Here is a 27,224-nt window from a genome sequence, read left to right as displayed (position 1 = left end):
TACATCTTTATCATCATTATCATCATCAGTGAATAAAAACAACAATAACTTTTGAAGAATAGCTGGAATAAATCACACATACAGCAAATAACGAGTCAAAATTATATGGGATCCACATACACTTGGTGGCACACAAGTTTTAGTTGAAACAGTTAGTTCATGACTCTTCCTGTGAAAGGCTTGCCCTTTTTCATCCTTGGCCCCTTGAATTACCCCATGCTCTGTTTAAAGTAGATACAGTGTTGACCGAAAACTTCCCTACATGCAATTCTCAAATAAAGTGTCCATTTATATTTTATACAATACAGTTTTATAATTTAATTTATTTAATCTTAACAAGTGCTGGAAGATTATTATTATTATTCAAATTATTCTTCGAATTTTTCAATTTTTACAAAACATGCGCAAAATGCCATTCAAATATTAGTACTGTTTAGGGATGCCTTGCCTCTCAGCAACTACGTACTCTAGGACTCTAGGACATACTTTACCAATTATACTAATAATGAGGGCCCTCATTTGAACTCGGCTAAACCTGATTCAACCATTACCATCGAACAGCGCTTTATTTCAACAAAAATGCATTTTTTGCGCATTGCTCGTTACCGCATCCCACTGTTTTGTTTGTGACACAAACATTTGAATGGGTTATAAAAGTTATTCTATCAAAAACGTGTGGTTCAATATGTCTAAAATCTATACCGAAATTAGCAATGAATGTAGCTACCATGTACAGACACTTGAAATAAGTTTTATAAGATCTGTAGTTTTGTAAACAAGCAAGAACACTTTAAATTGTATCATTTGTAAACGGAGTTCGGCTTTGCATGAAATGAACGAACATTTTTGGCTGCGTTAACCGAACTACTTCAATAAAAAAGTTACATTTAAGTTAGCTAATTGGCAGACTTATTGTGGCTTAATCTCTATGTATCTCTGTACATGTGCCATTGATAAAATAATACGCTCAAGTTAATTTCACATTCTTTTATACAAGCATGTAACGCCATTCTGAAAGGCTGCCACACCCAGTCTGTTCCTCTCTGGCAAAGTTGACTCATATACTGTAAGAGGACACCAGTCTGGACAAGAAAACGGTGCCCACAAATACCTGCCAGCTAAAGAGAGACACATGAATGCGTAGCTAAAACGGTTTACAGCGTTAAAATTAGTTAAAACGTAAGTAGCTGCGAAGAAAAAGTTATAGTCAACATGAAGTTTTGTCTGAGGATTGTTTTACTTCTTTTTCTCGTTACTGGAACATTAACAGAAGACGGTAAGCGAATCGTGGAATTATCTTAAAGTATACGTTGTGTAGGGATTACAGTATGGTTATGGTATGCATTTTAGTGTACTTTCCTTTTAGGGGGACGCAGGGAAGGCTTACGGCTAAATTAGGACTAAAAGTACTTCGTGTTTTGCTGGCAGCTAGAGGGGCCATTATCTAACCAAAGACATGTTAGCACAGCCCTACAGAAGCTGCAACGTGTAACTTTTGTATCATTTAGAAGAGTAACTAGCTAGGGTTTTTGTGAAGTAGTTAGCCCATGGGGGTGAATCCTGTCCCATTTTCCATCATGTGGACACTGTGTGCCGCAGCTGTCTGTCCACTTCGCTGCCTGACGAATCCACCATTGGGCCTTAAAGGGAACGATGTGTTGGCTTAACAATAATGATGTTATCATGATCCCAATTTGACTAAGACATGTCAATTGAGTCCTTAAGTTTCACTGAAAGAGCATTTTATTTGATATTCCAGATACCATCCCTAAATGACCCCTGCATATCTGTCACTGTATTGAACTGAAAACTACTGAACCTGAATCAGTAATGGAGTTTATTTTATACACACAGATATACCATGCCTAAGGTTACACCAGGGTCCAGGCTTTATTCAGTCTTTAGGCTGTGTGTTTAATTGAGTATGATGATTTGGGACATATGGGCCCATCGGTAAGGTGACGTTGTACAATTGTTCTTTTGGGATTAATTGTACAGAAATATTGAGGTCCCTTAATCTACCCCACCAAAATTAAAACAAAAACAAAAAATATGAGTTGTCACATATCATTCAATTGCATTTTCTTTAAATCTTATTTCCCAACATGAAGGTACACTCCTCCCAGGTTGCTACAACCCCAAAATACTTTCGAAAAAATACAGATTACGTGATCAAAGTGTCTTCACTGGTAGCTATGGTCCTTTTTGGTTGTTTTGGTCAGTTGTTTGGATAAAACACGTAATTTCTTGTTTTTTTTAGATTTGCAGGATTTTAACCTTTTTTTTGGGGCCTGTATTGGAGTATTTCCCAGATCTAGAAACAAGTTGTGTGCGTTGTTGCTATGTGACTGGAAAAGATATGGGTCATCAGTGTACAGTAAATATATTTTATAATTACATTATACAAATGCATGAAAGTTTGGGTTGGCTGTAGAAAAGAGATTTTAATAGGTTGAGATCAGGAGTTCAAGTGGAGACTATTTGACATTAGACCTGCAGCTAATTATTATGTTCATCATTGATTATTCAGTTGATTATTTTCTCAATCTGATCAAATGTTTGATTTTATTAAGGTCAGAAAATACTGACAAATGTTGTACAATTTCCTAAAGCCCAAATTGATATCTTCAAAAAGCATGTTTTGTCCCGTCAGCAGTCCACAAACCCAAAAATTATTGATTTGAATAAAGAAAAAAGAAAAGAAAATTGGGAAAATAAAAATGCATAAACAGGTTTACAGAAGACAGAAAGTCTTGCTTATTTAAGATAAACTACATATTTACAGACAAAGCTTTGTAACTATAAGGTTTCATAGTCAGTTAAAGTCTAGGTATAATCAATGTACACTACTGTGTCTGTGTGCCTGCTGCATCAACTTCCTGTATGAAGGAGGATAAGGGCTGGTTGTGTAAACCACAGGCACGCAGTTGAGAACTAGATGGCATGCTCTTTGGTTGAAGGAAGATAGACTAATATTTTTTCATTTAGTCATGGCTGTCGATGTTGAGGCTGTTTAACTTAGATTTAATATCCTTACATTTGACCACATTCATAAATTATTGTTTGTAATTATTTAGTGAGATTTATTTCTGGCATTTACTCTAGAGCAGCATGGATGAAAGGAAAAGGGAAGCAAAAATGTTAGATTTAAATGACACCAACTGGTCTGTATAGTCTGTAGACTACTTTGTTATGCTAACCACAGCTTAACGATGAAACAGCAATGTTGATTATTAAGGCCTCAGCCTTTTAACCTCATATACCCACTCCAAATTAATGTTTGATTGAGTGCAAAAAGTAAAACAGTGGTCACAAATATGCAGGAAATAGTGGAAGGATAGACACACACCTATAAAACAGAGGGAATGCAATATTTTCTACAGCCATTACACCCTGGTTTATCTGAATAGATTTCCAACACAATTTTCCAAGGCGCAACATGAAGAAATAGTTGCTGTGGCACAGGAGGTTTTCACTTTGATTATGTGTTAGGAGGTGTGAGGTTCACCCAAATACAACAAGTGATCCCAGCTCTCTGCCTTAGAGATGACTTAAGAAAATCTGATGTTAAAAAAGTGAAGTTAAATATTATGATTCATTGTCTTATGTTGGTTAAAACCTTACTAACCTACAGCTGTAACTCAACATTCCTTCGCCTGAAATCATCCAAACGCTGTTTAAAATGAAAGAAAATCTTAGAGTCAGGACTTAACTGATCTGGTTCAGTGTCTATGCTGTCATCAGCCTCGTTTCCAGTGTACACTGCCTGCTGGATGTGGAAGTTGGTAACTATTTGCTAACATGTTCACCATTACAAACTTCCCAGTCTGTAAAGGTTGTGTCCTTGGGTTTACTGTTTTTGATTTTGTTTTTTTGATGGAAGTGATTTCTTATGTTGTTCTAATTTCCTTTGCCTGTGAGGCTTTTATTGTGAAGCTGCTTCAAGAGGACCTGGTTTAGCACTTACAGCACATCAGAAACCTTACAATTTTCAAAAATCCAAATATGACAGTTCTCCAGAGTAAACACAGTCACTGTTTAAAAGTGTTTTGTTTTTGATTTTATTTATTTATTTATTTTCATGTAGCTGCAGTGCTTTGCTCTTTGGTTTGTGGAGCGAATGGGACACATATTGAAGTCTGTGTGTATCATCTCATGCCTGGGTACAGTGTGACACTGTGAGAGAAACTAAAACAGAGTGTGCATATAAGATTAGGCTGTCTTTGAAGTAAGGGTTTATGGATGTGTATATCACAGTATTGGCCAGTCTGCTGTACCTCAGGCATTCTGCTGTGTGTTTTACAGCCTCTGGGGCAAAAAGCGTTGACATGTGCTTTTCTGTGGAGAAACAAGCTTCACTAGCTTCATTAGTGACTCATGCCTCAAAACTGCTCGGTGTATGAGTCAGCGTCACCACAACAACCAGCAAAAATACTGTATGACTCCCTGCAACATCCACACAATTACCCATTTCCACTATGAAGGAAAACAAAGAATACTGTGTGGGTAGTGGCTGTAGAGCCGTAAGTACTTAGTGAAAAGCACAGGAATACTGGCAAATAATTAAGAGTCAAAACTGATCTATATCTTTGCTTTATTTAAGAAAAGAGCTGATTTACATTTAGTATCAGTCATTCTATGTTCAGTGCTGATTGTAATGCTGTTACTCGTGTCTTTGTCACACAGAATTTAACCTGTTTGATGCCCTTGATGACCCAGGTGAGTGACTCTCAAGGACATTTTACAATCAGACTTGGCACCTTAAATTTAGAGACATGTCAAATTATGTCAAATTTTTTTATTTGACTGTCCCTATTCCCAGCGTGAAATTGATATACTGTGTAGTCTTCATTGGTCCACACAGTTATTAACCTAACCCAACCCAGACCTGATCCTGGAACTGGGTCACGCCAGGTCATTCTAATTGGATCAGCTGAGTCTTTTTGTATTGCTGCAGGTCTCTGACCTGTGTGTGGATATGGTTAATAATGAAGTGGATCTGAGGAGACTATCAGCTCTGATCATGTAGTGCAGCCTAATTATCACTGGAACTGATCTGACTGTCCATCGGTCCCTTTTAGATTGGTTCTGTTTTTTTGAAAAGTAATTCATGTATTTTGGGTTTAGGAAAGTTTTTGTAAACTTGAAACATGAAGATCATAGTTCCTTCAAAAATTCCCACAATGGACCAGAAAAAGTAGTGTCCATGATAGATGCGATGCTTCTGTCAGTGTCAGAGCAATAATGATGATGATTCTTTAGTGTCTGAAATATATTTATCTATTTATAGTCTATTTATTACACATTATAGAGTGAACTGTTGGTGTTACTCATGTAGGGAGTTCACTCAATGTACTCGCAGTTGCCAGTATATTAGGTAAACCTAGCTAAAACATAACACAATTAGCTGAAAAAGACCAAGATGTAGATGAAAGCTAGAAAAAGCAAATCAATGTAAAGTTTTAAGTTACTTTTTTGTCAAACTACTTAAGTGGAAATTTACGAGAAACACTGGGGTTCAAGGAGAGGATGGCTAGAAATGTTAACTAGCTGTTAGATAGTAACACTTTTTATTTCCTTTTGTTCCTTTAGCACCAACTTCTGCAAAACCGAAGGAGCAACCAAAGGCCCCAGAGAAGCCTAAAACTGGTGGTTTGTACCCTCTTACCTGATAGAGAATAACACCCAGGGTAACGTAAGCCTGCTAGGAGTATTTCATTGTGTCTCATAAATAAAGGGGACACAGTGGAGTCAGAAGGGTTTCGGTTCCTCAGCCACTACCCCTACTTGGCTCCCAATCTCTAAAAAAGCTACTTAGACAAATATAAAAAACAGGCACACAAAGTCGCTTACATTAGTTGTGAGGCCACTTATTGATATAGTGCATCACCCTAATACTCACAAATAAATGCCTAACCCCAACCCTTACCCTAACCTAAACCTAATTCTAAACTTAACCCTAAAACAAAGTCTTACCCCTCACAGCCCTTTTGAAGTTGTGAGGACTGGCAAAAATGTCCTCACAATGATTGTTTCAAACCAAAATTTGTCCACACAGCCATAGAAAGACACGTTGACCATGACTTATTTTTTCTCTACTGGAGAGATTTGTGCATGAAAGGACTGCCTGTTAAAAACCTACAGTACACGGCGTTAGACAGTCAGCTACAGTAAAAGTTAATTAGCTAGCGTTAGTTTTAGCTCAGTACAGTCACAGTGAGCAGCAGTGAGCAGGGAAAACAGAAATGTCTGTGCTGGACACAAACACATTGGTACCTGTGATAAGCAGTTTATAAGCAGCCTGTCTATTGTGTCGACCTGACATTAGTAGATGTGTTTCCTTGCTGAAAACAAATCTCATTATAATAAATTATAAGATTAAAAAAAACAGCTGAGTGCCACACAGCAACAATAGCTATGGGGAGAAAGGACAAATGTATGATCATGTCAGTATTCGCAGATTTTATATTAACATTAGTACTAGACACTAAACTTTTAAACAGCCTCAGATGTTACCATAGCTGTTGAGTGTCTCGTAGGAGGGCTAACGTTAGACTGCTATATGAGATGACGCGCTCAATGACAGTCACGTTTTGGGTTTAAGCCAAACAGATTTACAGCAGTTCTGAACTTGAATTTAACCGGACATACCCCAACGGTGATATATTGTGATCCCACGTCCATTCGGGTCTTAAAGAAGAGCGACAATCAACTTCCCCTGCATAAACATCTGCCATCAGTTATGTCGGATCCTGATGTAAACAAGTTTTGCCTACAAATGTTTCAGGAAGACAACTTGATAAGTATCATTTGGTCAGTGTTTTGAAGTATGTGTGCTTGTGTATTATAGGTGGCTTTGGACTTGATCTGGAGGATGCTCTGATTCCAGGTAAAGCTGTCAGAGACTGAAGCTGATGGTGTAAAGTCTCTTGGAAATGAAAATGGTTCTGAATAGGGTCTGATAAGTGTGTTTTTTTGTTTTTTTTGTAATTTAAAAGCATTCTTACTTTTTACCTATGTCAGCTGACTGATTGCTAAAACCCCTCTACAATTAGTGATTGTCCAGTTATAGCTTAGCAAATGTAACTAAGCATGGTAGGAATGTAAAGCTTTAGATTTCCCCACATGTTGAAGTGGATTGATAACAATCATAATAATCATAATACTCATAGTAATCATAATAAACTTTATTTATAAAGAAGTTTTTAAAACAAAGTTACAAAGCCCCTTACGAAAAAACAAGATAGAAATAATCAGGAAACAAGAACAACTCACATTACAAAAATTGCAACATAAAAGAAACAGAGCATCCTCAGAGTTTGGATCGTATATTCATTTTACTATCTTCAAATGCAAAAATAGAGGATCATTCCTTGTAAGGAATGGATTAAACAGTGTGTTTGTCTGCTCTAATATCAACTGAAAATGTTTGCATATCTGGCTAACTGATTGTCAAGTATCTAGTTTTAAATAAAAGTCCAAATTAAGCCCAGTATATTCTCAAACTGATGTCTTGTTCATTATGATTTCTGGCCTCACCAGAATGGTTTTTTATCCCTTTAAAATGATTCAGTTTATCATGTGATCTTCTGGTGATAATGTATTTGTAACCACAGACTCCAACCCCAAACCTGACAAACCTGCTGTTTTTCTCATTTATTACCATTTTGTACAACAGTTGGACAACAGTTATATATAACATGTATAACATAAGACTGTAAAAGCGCTATATAAGTGCAGTCTATTTAACATTTACCATTCATAATAGGGAATGACAGGATGGAGCTTCTTTTTTTTCTTTATCATTTTCATGTATTTTGATATGATATGGATGTTTTAAACTTAAAAGTGATTGATATAAAGAAGTTAACTTGTCCTTGCCTATATAAATAATTTTTCAGCAGATGAGTCACCAACTGAGAAACCCAAGAAACCACATTCTGGAAATTCTGGTAGGTCTTTTTATGGGTTTCCCAAAGACCTCTAGTGTTTTAGTAGTTCTGACCTTTAATTTACCTTTGATATACGAGAACGGCATACTACCTACAGTAGTAACTGAGTGTCAAATCCAAGGTCAAGGCATTTCATTTTACATCTGTTCATAGTGTTACAGGTTACATTTAAAAAAGCATCAGCACTGTACATGATACTATATCAGAGTGTAGGCTAACATTTAACTGTCCTGCTCTGTTGTATTTGTGGACATTTAACCTTAAGTAGCCTGAGCCAAAGACATTATCTGAGATAGTGTTACATTCACCAAACACACTGGTTAGTCATCATGCTTTTCTCTTGTAACATTAAAAGTGAAAACATTTTGTTAGAAAATACAAAACAAGAAAGCATAAATCTAATCTCAGTCTTCTTGTCCAGGTATGTAAGGTAAGCCGACAGACAGGGTCATGTTACATTTTCAAACCAAAAGATTGCTTATAACTTTCAGTGGAAGAGCTTTTGAAAAAGAATTGAAACTATTGATAGAGTGCTTCACCCCTCAGGGTAAGATAAATAACAGTAAAATATGAATGGATATATTCTTTATATTTTATTCTTTCTTATATAAAACATGGTGTTGTCCAGTTCTGTATTATGTACATAATATCAGAGGTGGACGGAAACTGATTGCCAAGTATCTAGTTATAAATAACAGTCCAAATTAAGCCCAGTATATTCTCAGACTGATATCTTGTTCATTATGATTTCTGGCCTGTCCAGCTCTTCTTTTGGTTCGTTATCCCTTTCAAATAATTCAGTTTATCATTATGATCTTATGGTGATGACAGAAGATCATAACCCAAACCTGACAAACCTTCTGACAACCTACCACAGAGTGGAGGAAGTGAGTCTACTTCTAATATTACATGGATGTCAAAGGACAACGATGGTGTATATTTTCATTTATGTGAATAAATCCCATGTGCAGAGCCAAACCAGTTATGAATGTCTCCTACATGTTGTTGTGTGTGTATCCAAACCATGACATATCTTCTTCCTCTGTGCCATAGAGATCCATTGCTAAAAAATGATTTAAAACACATCCATGAGCAACACTGTTGCACTGGGTGACCTCGAACGCACACACTGTGGTTCATTTTGACTCATTCTCACACACACCATCCTGCTGCCTCAAATACCCATTAGAGCACCAAATGTGGATTAATTCACCGCTGAAAATAGTCCCTTACAACTACCGTTAAAAACTACAGCGAGCTGCCGTTTTATGAAATTACTGAGCCTTTTTAAAAATGAAACTATAAAGTTGTGAGGTTTTTTTTAAACATTTTTAATATTTTCAAAGGGCTTTGAGCTGAGATTGGAGCTGAGATCCACAGGGAAGTCAGAAAATGTTAAGAGATGAATGCACTGTTGATTTGAATCTCTACAATGAATTTGCTGAGAACAGATAAGATACAAAATAACAGCAGGTTTATTCTTAATGTCATCCTGGAGTATAAGTGTGGAAAAATTGTGTTTAGCTTGTAAATGGACCCTTTTGTGATGTGTTGAAAATATGATATAAAGTGTATGAATTGTATGTGAGGAGCATGACTGGTTTTTATACATTGTATTGTTAATTTCTTACAGACGGTGGAATGTTTGGTGACTCTGACTTATCAGATGTTAGTGGTGGTGACTACAAGCCTGATGGAGGCCGCTCAGGAGGAGGTAAGACCTCAGTGCCACTATAAACATATCTCATTTTGATTCGGGATTTTACTCGGCGTGCCAGCCACTTGGTCAAATATCACCTAAATACATCAGGCTGTGTGCATATTGCAGGCCATCATGGTTAAATATACACTGTCTGATTTGTTACAGCACCCCATATTCCAAAATTACATCCCAATGTATTGTTGACGTTTTGCAGCTCAACAAAATTCACACTTTGAGTTTCAAACCAGTGAGCTGGAAGAGAATTTTGATTATGTGGGTTACATAAGACGCTGTAATAAAATTGGAGTGTGAATCTTTAAATCTGAACTGCAGTTGATGAGCAGTATGCGCTAGTTCTGAACTAACAGCAGCTTTAAAGCATGCAAACATGGCATGCAAACATGTTTCTCAAAGAACTGATGTTTTTATTTTATTCTCAGAACTGTTGTTGGAACCTGAACACAACAATTTTCCAGACATTTTTTCTAATTTTTTTTTACTTTTTATTGTGGGACAATTCTGCTCAAAAATGGAACAATTTTTAGATGGTTTGCATGGTGACACTTTTAAAAAGTCTTAATTTTGTACTTTTTCATCCAGTACTTTTTCTTATGAACACCCTTCAAACTAATAATATAAAGTTTATGCATCTGGGACACAAATAGCTTTTTCCACTCTCTGCAATTATAAATGTGTACATATCAATGTGTTTCTGTGCAGTCTACAGTAACATATTGCTGGGTGTAGTTTGTACTTATCAGTAAATGTTGGGTTCTCCAATACTACTCATTTTGCTTTTTTTTCATTGTTGTGTTTCATTGTCCTTCACTACTGCTGACTCAGCCAGAATAAGTGTTTCAAGGGAATTGCATATAATTTTTAAAGTCATGGTAACGCTGACAAATTCAGATCCAGCCATTATGTAGGAGGTGATGTAAGTCACTTGCCACTTTTTGAGCCAGGGTTTTCCCTACCATTATAAGACTTAGATGCAGCACCTAAGCATTTTTGTGCAGCACCTAAAACGAATGAACAGGAAAAACTATGCCAAGTTCTCTACCGCCCTGGAGAGAAAAGATACCGTACTGGCCCTTAGATAAGACAACATTTTTTTCTGAAACTTCGGTTTAAAAAAGGGGTGTTTTTGTCTTATATTTCAGAACTAGACAATTATGTGTTCAGTCATTACAAAATATATTATTTTTGAATGGAGAGTGAAGTGGTGTAACTATGGTCTTTTGCAGAGTGTTGCTTTATGGGTTTTTTGTTGCCTTAATGTTGCTAGGCTAGTGAGTGTTTTTGAGTCTATCTATAGTGAATCTTTCAGAGAGAATCAGCCTTAAAAGTGTTTTGTTAGTCCAGTTTAAACTGCAGGATTTTCTGAAGGCGGTTCTTAGCATCTCGCAGGAAGCACGCTCTCATGCACACCCCGAATGACAGGCAGATAGAGCGGGCCAGTAAAGAGACAGACAGGGCTGATAAAAACTTAATGGATTTTTTTTATCGTCCACCAGCCTACCGATGCGGCAGCCCACTTGACGTTCGACCGACCCACCAATGCGTGGGCCCATTGGGATTTGTTTGGGTAGTCCCAATGGCCAGTTAGACTATTAACCAGGGAAAAAAACTGTCAAACGACCAAGAATTATGGCTGGCACAGATGATAAGCTCAAAAAGACGGTTAGAAAATGTTAACTGTCAGGGAAAATATTTATGCGAGAGGAATGAAAGAGAGGAATCAACTCACTACAGTACCACAGTCAGTGGCCACTACTGACTAGTGGCCACTGGTAGAAGTGAGCTGTCTAGAGACATGCAGCCGTATAAAGGTTTTGGTAATCAGCCAAATGCTGTTAGATTGTCAGATGGCTATGGGAGGATGAGAGAAGTGCAGTCCAGATCCATTCACTATGAGTCTTGATTACTTTGTATAGCACACAGTGAGATCACTCACAAAAATGTGAAGGATTACTTCAGGACATATTTGTTTTGCTGTTCTTGCTAATGTCTGAGTGTACTGTGAAAAACCAACAAAAACCTGTGTTGTGTATTTATAAATATTGTAAAGAAACTGGTCAAAAATTATGCTCGATTGTTGGTTGAGGATTTTTGTTCTTACACATTCAAAAGTTGTGTTACATGTAGTAAGAAGACACTTCACTGTAATTAACAGTTAATGACATAGAAATGTAGAAAGTGAAAAGAAAACTGGAGAGAAAATCCAAATAAGATAAATGATTTTACTTTACACTTGCATGATTATAAAGCATACAGCAGAGTTATCAAACAGAGACCCTAAAAATTATTAAAGATTATAAACTGACAGGCAAATGTGAGGATAAAGCACAGATCAGTGGTATCTGGAGAAAAAAACGTTGTGATTTAAAAATCAAAGATTTGTAAAATAACTAACATGCTGTGACTCACTGGTTTTACAGTCTATAAAGTACAGTTTATCAGGTATGAGAGGGTATTCTCTGTGTTTTTCTTACAACAGCTATCAGTTTGTGCCTTCATTTAACTGGTATGGCAAATAAATAAAACTACAGTATTACATTACGTAAAAACATTTGTTTTAAGATTGTAATTCCCTGCTTTTATTCCAAAAACCAGATGCATTTTCTAGAAGCCTTCAGAGTTTCCCCTGAACTGTGCACTCAGTGAATCCATTCACATGGTTTATTATCTGTTCATTTGGTTTATCAGTCTGTGACCGGAGATTGCCATGCAGAACAATCCAAAAATAATAAAATTTTGAATAATTACACACAGGCTTAGTGCTTGTATTTTTCACAATTCGTCTGGGTTTTTACAAGAAAAAGAGGCCCATTGTTTATCCATTCTAAAATGATATTTCTCAGAGGATGAGTAAGAAGAGTCTGTTTACCTTGTAAATTTAAAAGAATGATGAAACAAAGTCACAGACGCTGTCTGTCGTTTTGTTAGATCTTGTCTTTGTGTCTCTGTACAGTTTTTTAGTCAGAGCATGGAAGGACTTAGTTTTTCTTCTACCAAGGAAAAAAAAGGAATAAAAAGCCACAGGCTTTCCAGTGTAATTAGAACCATATGGTTGGATTTCACATATGATTCTGCATGATCATATACGTACATGGGGCAGTAGCTACAGTAACCTGTTATTAGCTGTAGCTTATTGCACTCACAACTTCTCAGCTGGAATTTTACTCATGGGGAATAAAAATCAACTTGTGTAAGAGGAAGCACAGTGACAAGACAGTAATAATGATCTGTTGTGTCTATTTCTTTTGAGAGAACTTATGTAAATCAGTCATACCCACAGTTTCATTACAGACTCCCCTCAGGACTCTGCTGTTGGATTGGAAAAAAAAAAACATTATAAAATGTCTAACTTGACTTTTCTCTTTATTTTTTTTAATCCAGGTAATGCGGTGGACCCTGGCTATGATCCTCAGGGTACATTTTTATTTTTATATTTACTGGTCCTGCCTTCGGTTCGTGTAGCATCTGTACAGAGTCCACTGACTGCCCTGAGAAGTGTATATCCAGTTTCTTGATCACAACAAGCCAATAATAGATGTATCAGTAGTCAATTAGCATATATAAAACTGTTCTAAGGCAGTTCTTTATTTTTTATGTGATATTAGATAAATTATAACACATAACCCAAAACACCAGCCAGCAGCAGCAGCATCAATATTTGTCACAGCATTAATATCAGGTCTCAGTTTTAATTTGTCCAATATTATACCTTCAAAACTTATAACATCCCCATCAACCTCAACCTGACAAGCTGAACTAAAGCTTTTTTTCACATATGAACTCTGGACAATGTCCAGATAATCAGGTCTGGACTTTGTCCGAAGTTGCCCTTTCACACATGCAGCATACAACCGGAGATTGTCCGTTTGAGATGTGTTCTCACCCACTAGAAACAGTGGAAACTGTTTGGTTAAGGTGAGGGGTGGCACCTAGGTAGAGCGTGCAAATTATATAAATGTCATCAACACGCCCACTTGCTCGCTGTGAATTCTCTGGGCAGTGACCTGCTCTATTCAAGCATTGGCTCAATTGGACATTACAGAGACTTTGTACTAGGGAGATGGCAGGGTGAAGTCTGTTTAATGTCCAGTTCAATTGATTCGGACATTTGTGTTTACACATACAGTTCCTCATTTCTAGAAAGGTTCAGGGTGACAGTGCATGTGTGAAAGCGGCTTAAGATGGTCAGCACTGTAAACATTACACCTGCTAAACATCAACATTGTTAACATGGTCATCATGAGCATGTTAACATTAGCATTTAGGTCAAAGCAGAAAAAGTTCCCGGGCTAGGCTTGAATGGGGAGTGTTTCCTAGGTCTCCAGACATCAAGTCGCTGAGACTCTATAAAGTCTGTCCAGTAAAAAACCCTGTGTTAGTATTTATTTTTTGCAGGTTGAAAAAGTGTTTGACTATCATAAACATTGTAGATTAATTTGCACTCTGCATTTGTCACAGGTGGTGCTGATCAACCTCAAGGTAAATCCATCTCTGATCTTTTTCTCTGCTCTTCTGTACTTCCTGTCTTTGTGTGTATGCTCTATCAGTGTCAGTGTGGTCTTCCTGTAAGATTGATCATCTCTTGCTCTCTTGTTGGGAATTTGACAGTTGGTGTTTAATAAATTCACATGCTGCCATCACATATTGATTTGTTGTTATGCTTGGGGGTGTCAAATCACTGGCTTTTTTCATATTTGTCAGACTATTTGTATCATCTTGACATTGGAAATTTCAGCCTGATCGTGAAGACTTTAGATATTCAATTAGTTGCATTTTGTTTAATTTCACCTGACAAACCTGGCATCTTTGAGGATTAATTGACAGTTGGCTTGAGTTTCATAGTGGTATATTCTTCATATTGGTACCCCTGGTCTGGTTTCTCCGGCTAAAACCCTGCTACGATTGTGTCGTTGCAGATACAGATCTTCTGTGGGGCCAAATCCTGAAGATGATAAATGCTAACATGCCAGAGGAATTCTATATGTGGATGTCCAACTTAAAGCAAAATTTAACACCTCTGTTAGACAGGGCCATGGATCTGCTGCAAGCTATCCCATGAGCCATCGGTCCATTTATATTCTGATTGGCTCTTAGGTCTGAGGTTGCACTCAATTAGTGGTTTACTAGTAGTTTACAAATGTCTGATGGACTCACTGTTGAAAAAAATATTGTAGGGTCTTTGAAAAGTCAGGAATTAGATAAGAATCATGCTTTCCTAGATGAAGCCAAGAATGTGATCACTGGGATAGTTTTTCTCTTGTACATAACATTTTGGATTAAGTGGGCTAGTGTGCTCCTGTGGGTGGTTAAGCCTAACATATTTCAACTTGCGCTTTGGTGCTCCTCCACTATTAGAGGGAGTGGACAAAATAACAGAAACCCTTAACAAATTTAGTAATCATATAAACTTGACTAAATGGTTAATTATTAGGATTAGATTGATAAGGATTCTTACATGTGATTACTTGGACTTTTTTAGATAACTGATATGTCTACGGAGTCCGGCAGGCGTCATGAAAAAGTAACTTTTGTGCACCTGGCAGTTGTCTTGATGAAAGAAAAAAATGGTTTGTGTGTGTGAACACCTTATTAATTACACCAGTAATTACTTTCACCAATTCAAGTACAGAATTTGTGCGCACTTATTAAAAAACAAATCCTCATGACACCTTCTGGGCTCCACAGTTTGCTGATCCATAGAATACAAAAAAAAAAAAAGAGCTTTTCTCTTCCTTTTGTTGTGATATTGCAAATACGATGTTAAGCGTTTCCTGTATATTATTGAAAGTATATGTCTTGGCTTGATTCTTTTTTTGCTGACAAGACATGAAGAGCTGTACAGTATATCTCTACATGTGACACACAGACACTTCACACCGACTGTTTTATAAAAGTGATTTATGAGAAAAAAGATCTATCACAAATTGTAGATACAGTTACTAGTCCAGGGCTCTTGTATGCTTGTTCATTGGCAGTAAATATGAATCTTTGATAAGTAAAATGTCTCAAAATCAACAGGAGAAGAAATAATCTAATTTTGCAAATCAGAGTCAGCTTGTTAAAAATTTGATGAAAGGGGGCCATAGAATATATTTTATCTAACATTAATTATTGCAGAATAAAGCTCAGACATCTGATGCTTTTGTTTCAAGCTAAATTATGTTGCCCTTAGTATGAGGCTGCAGACAATCAAAGGCTTGGTGACCACTGAATCACCAGCCCAGTATACTAGGAATTCACATTCACAGCGATCGATTCCTAAAGTCACGATTTACATCCAATGCCAATGATGAGTGCGAACACAGTGCCAAATACATGCTAGTATTCTATAACTAGCATGGTAAAAAATAAGGGTGTTGGTGTTAGCGTATAGTGCAGTTGTTTGTTAAGCAGGAGACCTTAGTTCATGTCCCATTGTAAATCAGCACTCAACATTTGCTGCTTGCCTTTTTTTCTGTGATGTTAAAGTACTGTTTTTCCCTAAACTTAACCAAGTATTTCAGTTATCTGCCCCTAACCATACCTTAAACATAGTTTATTTGCCCTGCACAGATATTGTAAGAAGAAATGATTCCATAAAGGTTGTCACAGCATATACACTGTACAGTGCATCTGTAAAATATGGAGGCGTTAATTATTGGTGAACCATTCCAAGTATTCACAACAGGTCTGTTGTATACTGTAGTGTTTCTGTTATTTTGTCTATCCCCTTCACCTCAGTGCAAGAATGACAACTAAAGTTTGTATGTGGGCAGAGACCTTGACCTGTTTTTGCTCATCCAGAGCCCCTTATCCTCCTTTCTCCTCTGTTTGTTACATCAGCTAACAGTAGCTAGCTCATGCGTATAAAACAGCGTACAAGTTGCTGTCAAGGTTTGCATAGAAACAAGTGTGTACATACAATTCTTTTTCTTCCACTCTCCACCCTGCTCTCCTCTTTATGAAAATTAATGTTGCAGTGGAATGTGAACTCCACCTAATGTGTGGGGTTTAATGCAGCCCACGCGTATTTGGGTGGGGTAGTTTTCTGAAAAAATAATACATTTTTGTTAGTGTTGATTGTTTTGATGGTGGTTGTTTTTCCAGTATTTTATTTACCATTAATAATTTCATAAGATAGGAATTGCCTGACGATGAATAGAGCACTTTGACTCAGTTACTGGATAACAGCTATGATCTGTTCAGTTAAATTGCATGTGAAGGAGTTTTTGACTATGTCACTTGGTCTTTGAGCTGTACTTCAGGCATCAAAACAAATATAATTTAATAATCTTGCTTTATTCAAAGAAAATAATCTTATGTCAACATCTGTGGAAAGCAAAGTCTTTGTGAGTGTTTTATGCTGTACTGACGTCATGTCTGGACCTGTCATGGCACCTGCCTGTGGACTGTCAGTACCAAACACCTTGGATCTTCCACAATCGGCAGCAGTCTGCACACATTCTTAACATAGCCCAAATTCAGAGCACTCTGCTGGGACATCCAACATGTAAAGGTGTAAGCCTCCAAGGTGTTTCTTCCAATCATTTAGAATCCTCTCATTATCTTTGGATAAATTTAACTTTTAGATATTTGATGGTTTGATGGTTTTTATATTTGGCACTTTGTAGCTTATGAATAGGTCTTTGTGTACTGTTTAGTAACTGGCAACATATTTATTTTTGATGGGTTCTTTGTAATTAAAGTTTTTGATGTTGCAAAAATGGCAGTGTAAGAAATTCAGGAATAAAAAAACCTGTAGAATGGTCAGAATTTAGTGCGCATTATGTTGGATTTATGTTCCATGCGAGGCAGGAGAACTTACTGAGCAAAGTGAGCAAAGTGGAAAACTAACTCAGGTCCCCAGACCCTGATGGCTCCGAAGGCCTTGGGTTATCTATAAGACAGTAACTGATTGCAAATTTGTTAGGCATTAAGCACCAATAAAGTACAACAGAACCTAAAATTGGTACGAGCCAAAGGTGGCTCCTCATCTCTACACGATCTTGTTGCCCTGTCTTGTTTTAAGGTGTTTTAAGGTGTTTATACCTTTAATATTTCAGTTGATATAATGCTTATATGATACATAAAACTCTTTGAATTTGACTGATAGAATTTTTGTCAAAAAACACACCTCTTCTTCTCAATCATAATGCTGAGTATTGTCAGATCTGAACACACAGAAATCATACACACACAGTACTGCTGGAGTCAGTGTGCCTCACTCTTTCCATTGATAACATCAATAAATCTGCTTAAAAACTGTAGAAATGGCACTCTGTATAACTTCAAATGTTGCCCAAGGTATTGCCCACACCTTGCTCACTTAGAGTACAGTTATTTTTTCCTCTTTGCATCCTATCACCTGCATGATGAGAACCTAAGTTCCAAAACTCAGAACATGTGCATCCCAAATAAATGTGAGAAAAAAAATAAGTGACAAAATTCATGTTATCAGCTTTTTTTTCCTTTGAAAAATCTCTTGTACTGTACTTTCTTGTGCAAATATGTGGGCAAAAAGTCCAGAAGTGCAACTCTGGCAACCATAATAATGTATACTTAAGTATATAATTTTACATGTAATGGTGCATACAGTGGCATGAAAAAGTGAGGCACCCCTGGTCAAAATTTGTGTCTTTGGTTAAGTGTAAGTATAAAAGATAAACTGATATCCAAAAGGCATGAAGTTAAAGATGAAACATTTCTATTATGTGTTAAGCAATCTTAATTTTGTATTTCCATCTTTTACAGTTTCAAATAACAAAAAAGGAAAAGGACCCAAAACAAAAGTTTTGGCACCCGGCTTGGTCGGTACTTAGCAATACGGGGTGTCGGCAAGTATCGCTTGTAAATGCTTTTTGGAGCCAGTTAATTGTCTTTCAATTCTTCTTTGGGGGATTTTTGCCCATTCTTCCTTGCAAAAGGCTTCTAGTTCTGTGAGATTATTGGGCTGTCTAAGAACCGCTCCTCTGAGGTCTATCCAAAGATTTTCAATGATATTTAGGTTTGGGGACTGTGAGGGGCCATGGCAGAGCTTTCAGTTTGGCCTTCTTGAGGTAGTCCATTGAGGATTTTGAGTTGTGTTGAGGATTATTGTCATGGTGTAGAAGACGTCCTCTTTTCATCTTAAGCAATTCTTAAGAATTTGCTGGTATTTAGTTGAATACAAAAAAAATTGTTCCCTCTACCAGTGAAATGTTCCCTGTGCCACTGGCTGCAACACAAGCCCAAAGCATGATCAATCCACCCCTGTGCTTAACAGTTGGAGAGGTGTTGTTTTGATTAATTTTTCAACCTTTTTTCTCCAAAAGTACCCTTGCTCATTGTGGCCAAAAAGTTCTATTTTAACTCCATCATTCCACAGGACTTGTTTCCAAAATGCTTAGGGCTTGTTTAGATGTTTCCTTTGTAAAGTTGTGATGATGAATTATGTGGTGAGGACACAGGAAAGGTTTTCTTCTGAAGATTCTTTCAAATCTTTCTGAAGGTCTTTTGCAGTCAAACAGGGTTATGATTTGCCTTTCTAGCAATCCTACGAGCAGTTCTCTCTGAGTAAGTTTTCTTGGTCTTCCATACCTCAACTTGACCTCCACAGTTTCTGTTAACTGCCATTTCTTATTTACATTACGAATTGAGGAAACGGCTATCTGACAATGCTTTGCTATCTTCTTATAGCCTTCTCCTACTTTGTGGGTATCAATTATTTTAATTTTCTGAGTGCTAGGCGGCTGTTTAGAGGAGCCCATGGTCGCTGATTGTTGGGAAAGGTTTGGGGAGTCAGAGTATTTATAAAGCTTTGAAATTTGCTTCACATGGCCTTTCCTAACGATGACTGTGAGCAAGCTATAGTCCTAAAAAGCTAATTAAGGTCTTATACCTTGGTAAGAGTTATCTGAGAGCTCAAATTTCTTGGGGGGCCCAAAATTTGATATGGGGCTCCTTTCCTTTTTTTCACTCTAAACTTGTTCAAAATAAAAATTATACATTAATCTTGCTTAAAATGTTGAAAAGAATGTCTCATCTTTATTTTTATGCCTTTTGGAGGTAAGTTCATCTTCTACTCACTTAACTATTCACACTGATGGAAATTTTGACCAGGTATGCCCAAAACTGTTCATGCCACTATAAATACTGTATGTAATATACACTCAGTGGCCAATTTATTAGGTACACCTATATGATCTATTGCAATCCAATAAAACAGCTCAGATCACAATTTTAAATTTTGGTCGGGATTGTCGGAAAATTCAATATAATGTTTATTACTGAGGTCATAATTATTATATAGTCATATATTGCTGTCCAATACAACACTATCACTAACTATGAGCTTGATACTAAAACACAGAATTGAATTAATACCTCAATGACAGTGTCAACAAAACCTGACCTTTATAGACATCACAAAAGTAAACTTTATGGCAGAACAGTTGGATGTATTAGACTGTACAGATGTACCTAATAAAGTGGCCACTAAGTGTACACAAACTATACAGTAATATAATACTGTGCACTATATACAGTATAGTAGAAATGCCCTCCAGGTTTGCTGCATGTGTGTGGGAAAGAAGAAAACTGTCCACATGCTCAGCATTTTCCCACAGTAAGTCATGCTGTAGGCTGATCCTGTCAATCTTTTTTCTCTTTTCTTTATGTCCAGGCAATGCCCTATTTTAATACACTGCGCCGTCACAAGACACACCTCTTGCTCATGACTCACTATGGTTTTAAAGTCGTGCCAGTCAACAAAATAGCCAGGCTTATTATTCATGCAGCCCCTGTGTATTTTTCAGCATTGTTATCGGTATGTGTGTGCTGCCTCTGTGCTCCACCCTGCCCTAGAGTTTGGGTGTGTTCATTTTTCACTCTTAATCCAGCTTTCTGGACCTTTTATCTCCTTTATTCAGTATGTCAATTTTAGCACTGACGGATTTTACCCTGTTTGTCAGGTACACTAAATGTCTTTGTGTTGCTTATGATTTGTTTTTTTACTTGTCCACATTTTAACTTCAGTTCTTCCTCGCAGTGTTCTGGGCACTTTTTTCTTTGCAAGTAAAAGCTGGCTATTATTAAAAGTTATTGGCTGCCACCTTGTGGAAAACTGAGGTTATGACAATTTATAGTTTGGAATCCAGGGCACTAATTTATCAAACTTTCATCAACTATTTAGTAATGAATTACACTTAAAATGCTCTTAAGATCACCTTTAGGAGTGAAAAAGTTCTTGAGTAAGGAGGTGAGGAATAAGATACATCAGAGAAAACATAATAAAGAACAAAGATTAAAATCAGGAACAGCTTTATTCTTTTTAGCACTGATGATTCTGATGATTGAAAAAAACAATGATGCAGCATCCTATCAAATGAGTGTTTGGAGATAAAAAGCTTTCGAGAGAGCAAAAGATGTAAGTAGTAGGCTAAAACTACTCGCTGCCTAACTACATCTCTTCTGAATTACACACATTGCTTCAGATGACATAAAACAGTCCCAGGAAAGACTGATAGTCGAACTGTAAATATACACAAACTTTGAGTTTCCTAAATGAAACTCAGGCCTTCTATAACAGTCAGATGTGTGTGTGTGTGTGTGTGTGTGTGTGTGTGTGTGTGTGTGTGTGTGTGTGTGTGTGTGTGTGTGTGTGTGTGCTTTGTCCTGCAGAAGCTGGATCTGGACAGATTGCAGGAATTGTCAGCGCCATAGGAGTTGCTCTGGTGGGAGCAGCATCCAGTTATTTCGCTTACCAGAAGAAAAAGCTCTGCTTCAAACTGCAGGGAGGTCAGTATGTTTTTCTTCATCCGTCAAAACGTGATATTTTTAGAATGGCATTTACAGTATAGTAGGATTGGGCGGTAAATCGACTTTTTAAGGTACTGTATATGGATATTTTTTCAAACATGATATAGGATGAGACGATAGTGTTTATATCAATATAGTTTGATGTAGCATTCTTTAAAGCCATGCCAGTGTTGAATCTCTTCTCTCTGCGTCCATGCGAAAACCATGCCCCAGTCACACACAAGTTCTCATGCAACACGCTGCCCCTTTCCACCAATGTGAACCTAGGTACTTATTCTGGGGTGGTTCTAGTGCCGGTTCAGAGTTGGCTCAACTTGTGAACTGGTTTGCTTTTCCACAGGCTGGAGAGCCACTATAGGGCCACATCATTACATCACTGTATATGTCACTGCTTTCCCAGGAATGTTAGTGCCAAGCACAACTACAACAATGAAGGACTACATTGTCTCTTTACAAGTGTTGCTCCTGGCTTAGCAAGCCTACATAGGCATCCAAACATTTGATGTTGATTTTGAACATTTCAAAATTTTTAGGGAATGCCGTTCACAAAGTTTTAGTTGGAGTCACAATGCTGGGCCGTACTGCCAAAGATAATTATAATTGTTCTCTATTTTAATCATTCTGTTATTGTCTGTTTGTTACAACTCAAGGAGCATTCCATTTTTATTTAATATAGGCTATATTAAATAATAATATCATTTTTCATTTACATGTTTTGCAGCTGCATATTTTCAAACAGAGAAGGAAACACTGTCTTTGCATTTTATTTTGATGACTTAAAACTGAACATTTAGCCCACTTAGCAGAAATTACTGATATATATATAGTGTATCACCATTCAGCCTAAAAATTCCGAAATATAATCTTGGTCTATAATGCCAAGCTCTACTGTATAGACAATATACATTACAGTCAACACTAGAGCCACAAATAAAACAAAGCACAATAATGTTATCACAGCAGATGTCAAAGAGATCAAACTGATAAAAGGTAATTTGTTCAGGTGCAGATCCAGAAAGTGGTAAAGGCCAGCATGATACTCACTCTGATCCTCAAGGTAAGTTTCTTTGTTTTTCTTGGACAGTTACTGAAACAAAGTGTTGTTGTTTACATTATACTGATGGGTGACAAATGAGAGCAAAAATCAACATACAGCGTGTTAGTAAGGTGTCATTCCTGCATGACTCTCCAAATCAGCTTCAGTGCTTCTTGTCAGCATTCTTCTCAAACATGCAGTATACCCTCATTTAGTCTTCTAACAATGGCGGAGGGTAGACTGCAAACTCTCCTATAGGTGTTCAGCTATTTGACATCTGGTGACTGTGAAGACCACAGCATATGATTTACATCATGTTTACACTCATCAAAACCATTTGGTGAGCCCTCATGACTTGTGGGTGCCCTCTGCACCCTCTTTCAAAGTCAGATATTTTACTCCTGCCCTCTTGATCTAAAATAAAGGTCAGCTGGGCTTGCTAAACATTTTTATAAGTGAGCATGAATAATGGCTACTTTATTGTGCAGTAGACATGTACACAAACGTCGCCATTCATTATACTTCACCCATTGGTTCAGGTTTTTCCTTTAATTATGTGATGCACGGTCAACCTGATAGCCAAGTGGTTAGGGCATATACCAAATGGGCATATAAGCCCTGTGCAGCAAGCCACTGGTTCAGCTCCCAGCTGTACAGATCATTTACTGCATGTCACTCCCCTACTCTGACAATAAAGGCATAAAATGCCCCCCCCCCCAAAAAAAAAAAATCAACACCTGTTAATTAGGTGGAAGTACTATATAAGCATAAGAAGCATACATAAACATATAAAGTGTTATATTATTAAGTGTTATACATAAAAGTACTCATTATGCATATTGGCCCGTCAGTGATATATTTTATATTATATTATGTAATATAGTAGAGTGTTATATTATTTAATTTTTTTTTTAGTACTGGTGTTTCAGTACTATTCTATAGTTGTAGCTGTTTTTAGCTACTTTAGATACTGTTGGGTAGCTCAGTTCATAACAGTGCATCATATTTAAGCTTATCCTATGTTGACTGTAAAATCTTTATCTGCAGAGTAACCAGTAACTACAGTCAAGACTGGAATTATTTGGACAGTTACACATTTTTTGTTCTTCAGGCTCTGAGCTTCAGCACATTCAATTTGAAATAAAATAATGGATACTACATTAAAGTGTCAAGCCTCACCAGTACCAAAAACTGTGCAGGAGATATAGCCCTTTAAGCACATAGTACCCAAATGTTAGGGGTTCGATATATTGCCGATATATGTTTGCTTTTTTGTTGAGTCTCATTATTATCTTCCTTACTTGATTTGTCACCTCTTCACTCCTCATAAATGACAACTCTTAACTCTCAGTTAACTCTGAGCCACGTGTGAAATTTTGTTGTGTATGAACTAACACTGAAATGACACATAGCTGCCCGAAAAACATTTACTAGTCAAGTGTCCAATTACTTTTGAACACCTAAAATGTGGGCACTGTGTTTAAAGGGCTATATCTCCCAAACAGTTCTTCTATAATAATGTAAACATACTCAAATTAAAGCTGAGACTTGGCACTTTAATGTAGTATCCATTATTTATTATTTTATTACAAATTGAATGTGCTGAAGCTCAGAGCCTGAAGAGCAAAAAAATGTGTAACTGTCTGTATAAATATTCTATTTATATAGTTCAAAATCATAACATAAGTTATCTCAGAGCACTTGTCCTATACAGCAAGTCTAGACTGTACTCTCTATTATATTATTGAGAGAGACCCAATGTTCCCCCATGAGCAAGCACTTGGTGACACTGGCAAGGAAAAACTTCCTTTTAACAAGTAGAAACTTAACAGAGCCCGGCACAGATTTGGGCAGCCGTCTGTCTCCACCAGTTGGGTTGAGTGAGAGAGAGACTTCTGTTCTGGACTGACTCTAGAAAGTACAATATTACCCTGTGAACTGTAGTAGAGTAGAAATAAGCATCAAAGTGAAATACAAAAGTAAAGTACAAATACTTCTAAATGGTATGATGTACAGAGCTGGCGCAAAAGTAGTGTCTTGGTCAACTCATCTGTTACTTTACAAGTATGTAGACAGCAAAATCATCCATAAATCCCCAAAGGATCAGATATCACTTAAGCATACAGTTTGTTATAGCAAAGTATCTTGGGATGAGAATTTAAAGACATTTTATATCATTCAACATGTCCAGAGCCTTAAAACTGGTGCAAAAGTACTTGGAATTAAAATGTAACCAAATCTGTATGTAGCCTGATGCATAGTGGTGAACTGCAGGGAGTGCAGATAGTCACTGTATAATCCACTCAGGCTCTTTGCATTCATTGTACTGTGCTTTTAACTTCCAGTTCTCAGCAACCTGCTCAGGACAAACTAGATGCCGTCTTCTCAAGCACAAGACAAGAGAGACCTTTACGACAACACAGAACTTTATTCAACTTTCAGTCGTCTCTGGTCCACAAAATTAGACCTTCTCTGGGTCTTTTTTGCAGCCTTGATTAGTTTCAACTTTAATACAACTAAAGCCTAACTTAAAAAAAACTGTAAACTGAAAATACAGTTAGTTGTGTAACATATCATTTTTCCATTCACTTTTAACAAAATCTTAATCCATGTTGTTAGAACAGCTCAGTGATGATTTCAACAGATAGTTTTGCAAAGAGCTTTGTGTCTATGTACTTTGGCTGTGACTGATGTACACATGAGTACAGTGTTTTGTTTTCCTCTCTGTCTGTAAGACCTAACTCTTACACTATAGTGATACTGTAAGTGTATGTAATTTAACATAGTTGCTACATGAGCAGGGGCAGGTAATGTGTTTTTTTACGGTTGTTTTTTACCTTTAATCTCCTGGGTTTCAGTGTAGCAGGCCCCACCTAGCTGGCATCTAAGAAGGATCAAACAAACCATTAATTGTATTTGCTTCTGTTTGGCGTAGAATGGATGTAGAATGGTTGTTTACCCAAATTACAAAAAAAAATATATATTTTTGTGGTATCTAGCAATGCAGATAGTTTAAGTTTTCTTTATCAAGGTTTTGAGGTATCTGTTGCTGAGATTTCTGCCTCTAACCCAATACAATGGAAGTGAATGGAATTTAGTTTGTGCTGCTCAGAGCCTCAAAGAACTTGATATTAAAAATTTAATAGTAACATGCGTTTCCTGTTACAGTAAGGTTCCATTGTCCTCCATTGTACTGTGCTGGAGGCAGGAATATCAGCAACCAGTAACTCAAAATCTGGACAAATAAGGACAATTACCACTAGAAGTAAGAAAGAACTGTTCTGTTTTTTTTGTTTTATTTATTTTTGGTAATATGGACAAACCAACCCTTTAATGCACACATCCGAGTTTGCCTAAACCAAATTCCATAAATTCCAACAACAACAACAACAACAGTTATTTCATTCTCACCTCTCTACTGCTCTCGCGTTCTGTTTTCATCATAAATACTGTTTTCATTCACTCATTAATTCCAAATGCTTCCACTCTGCTGTTTGTTTTTTTCTCTTTGATCGCTGTTAAGTTGCTATCGAAGCAACTTAACTCTTCCTGCAAATCTTTCTAACAAAAAGCCTACCAGGAACAGGAGGGCTTTTAGTTTGCCTTTTGATCTGCTGCTGGGAGGCTTTTAAAATGAAAAATACTTCTCAGGAAATGCTGAGTTTCATTGACAGAGCAGCAATTTTAATAACATGACTGTTGTTCAGTTGGAGTTCATGCTGTGGAAATTGACATTATAATGGATTATAAAGACAAGCTGTAAACATGTTGTATAGTAAATTACTTATATATATCTATATCTATATATATAAATATATATATCTATATATATATATAGATATATATATCTATATATATATAGAGAGATATATATATATAGATATATAGATAGATATAGATATAGATATAATCAATGCTCTTTTTGCTTGCTGTAGCAAAACAGCAGCCATGAATGCAACACTGATTCAATGCAGTGCACTTTTTGTCCACAGTTATGATCATCAGCATTTATGTTTGCCTTGCAGTTCCGTGCATCATGTTGTCCATGTTGACTCCCTAAGACTTGCCTATGTGTCATCAGTTTATCTGAATCACAAATGAGCACATAAAGTATCATAATATTAGAACTGTTGGCAAATTGTTGTTATGATACTAAAATATTAAAATGATCCTTGGGAGCTGTAAATACTTGAGAATGTGTATAGATGTCTGTTGACTCTTGCTTTAGGCTTGATGCTGCAGTGTGCTTTGAGTATTTCAATATCAACAATCTCAGTTTGAAGTGTTTATTCAGATACATTACATCTGATCTATAGATGAATGTTACTTTTGTGTGTACAAGTTTTCAATAAAGTGTTGTTGTACAGTTTATGAATGTTTCGTCTTTTTGTCATCACTTGCTGTAAAGTTACTAATCCAAGTTGAGTTTAATTTAATCCAAGTTGGTAGAAAACCAACAGATCAATGGTATACAGTAATAATTCTAACGATGACATTCAAAAGATGGCTTCATATTTATTGATAATAGATACGTAGTTAACCAGTTATGATAATAATGAAAAATTGCCGGTTCAACCATGTTGTATGTACATTGTTAAGTGACGAAATTTATATAATCTAAGTCATGTCTCACAGTTCACACCATACAGGTCGACACCATACTACTACTTGGTAGTTCCTCCCTTTGCTCTCAAAACAGGCCCAGTTCTTTGTTGCATGTATTCGACAAGATGTTGGAAAC

General features: G+C 36.8%; 1 protein-coding gene across 4 annotated transcripts; it reads left to right on the top strand.

Moving 5' to 3' along the window:
* The first annotated feature begins 1,031 nt into the window (after positions 1-1,031).
* cd99 (CD99 molecule) lies at positions 1,032-26,852 on the top strand. Of its 4 annotated transcripts, none has more exons than XM_040123138.1 (11): positions 1,032-1,276; positions 4,687-4,719; positions 5,593-5,652; positions 6,851-6,889; positions 7,905-7,952; positions 9,586-9,666; positions 13,054-13,086; positions 14,131-14,151; positions 21,310-21,426; positions 22,451-22,504; positions 24,829-26,852. In XM_040123138.1, the coding sequence occupies exons 1-11, from the start codon at positions 1,213-1,215 to the stop codon at positions 24,855-24,857; spliced, it is 579 nt and encodes a 192-aa protein (XP_039979072.1). In that variant the 5' UTR covers positions 1,032-1,212; the 3' UTR covers positions 24,858-26,852. The 4 variants fall into 4 exon arrangements, with proteins under 4 accessions (XP_039979072.1, XP_039979071.1, XP_039979073.1 ...); XM_040123137.1 differs by having other exon boundaries at positions 7,902-7,952; XM_040123139.1 differs by lacking the exons at positions 13,054-13,086; positions 14,131-14,151 and having other exon boundaries at positions 7,902-7,952.
* The last annotated feature ends 372 nt before the right edge of the window (positions 26,853-27,224 follow it).

This window comes from Xiphias gladius, unplaced genomic scaffold (genome assembly GCF_016859285.1).
Source record: "Xiphias gladius isolate SHS-SW01 ecotype Sanya breed wild unplaced genomic scaffold, ASM1685928v1 HiC_scaffold_1477, whole genome shotgun sequence".
NCBI classification, from domain to species: Eukaryota; Metazoa; Chordata; class Actinopteri; order Istiophoriformes; family Xiphiidae; genus Xiphias; species Xiphias gladius.
The sequence above is the reverse complement of the archived record's forward strand: the minus strand, read 5'-3'. Positions and strand labels throughout refer to the sequence as shown.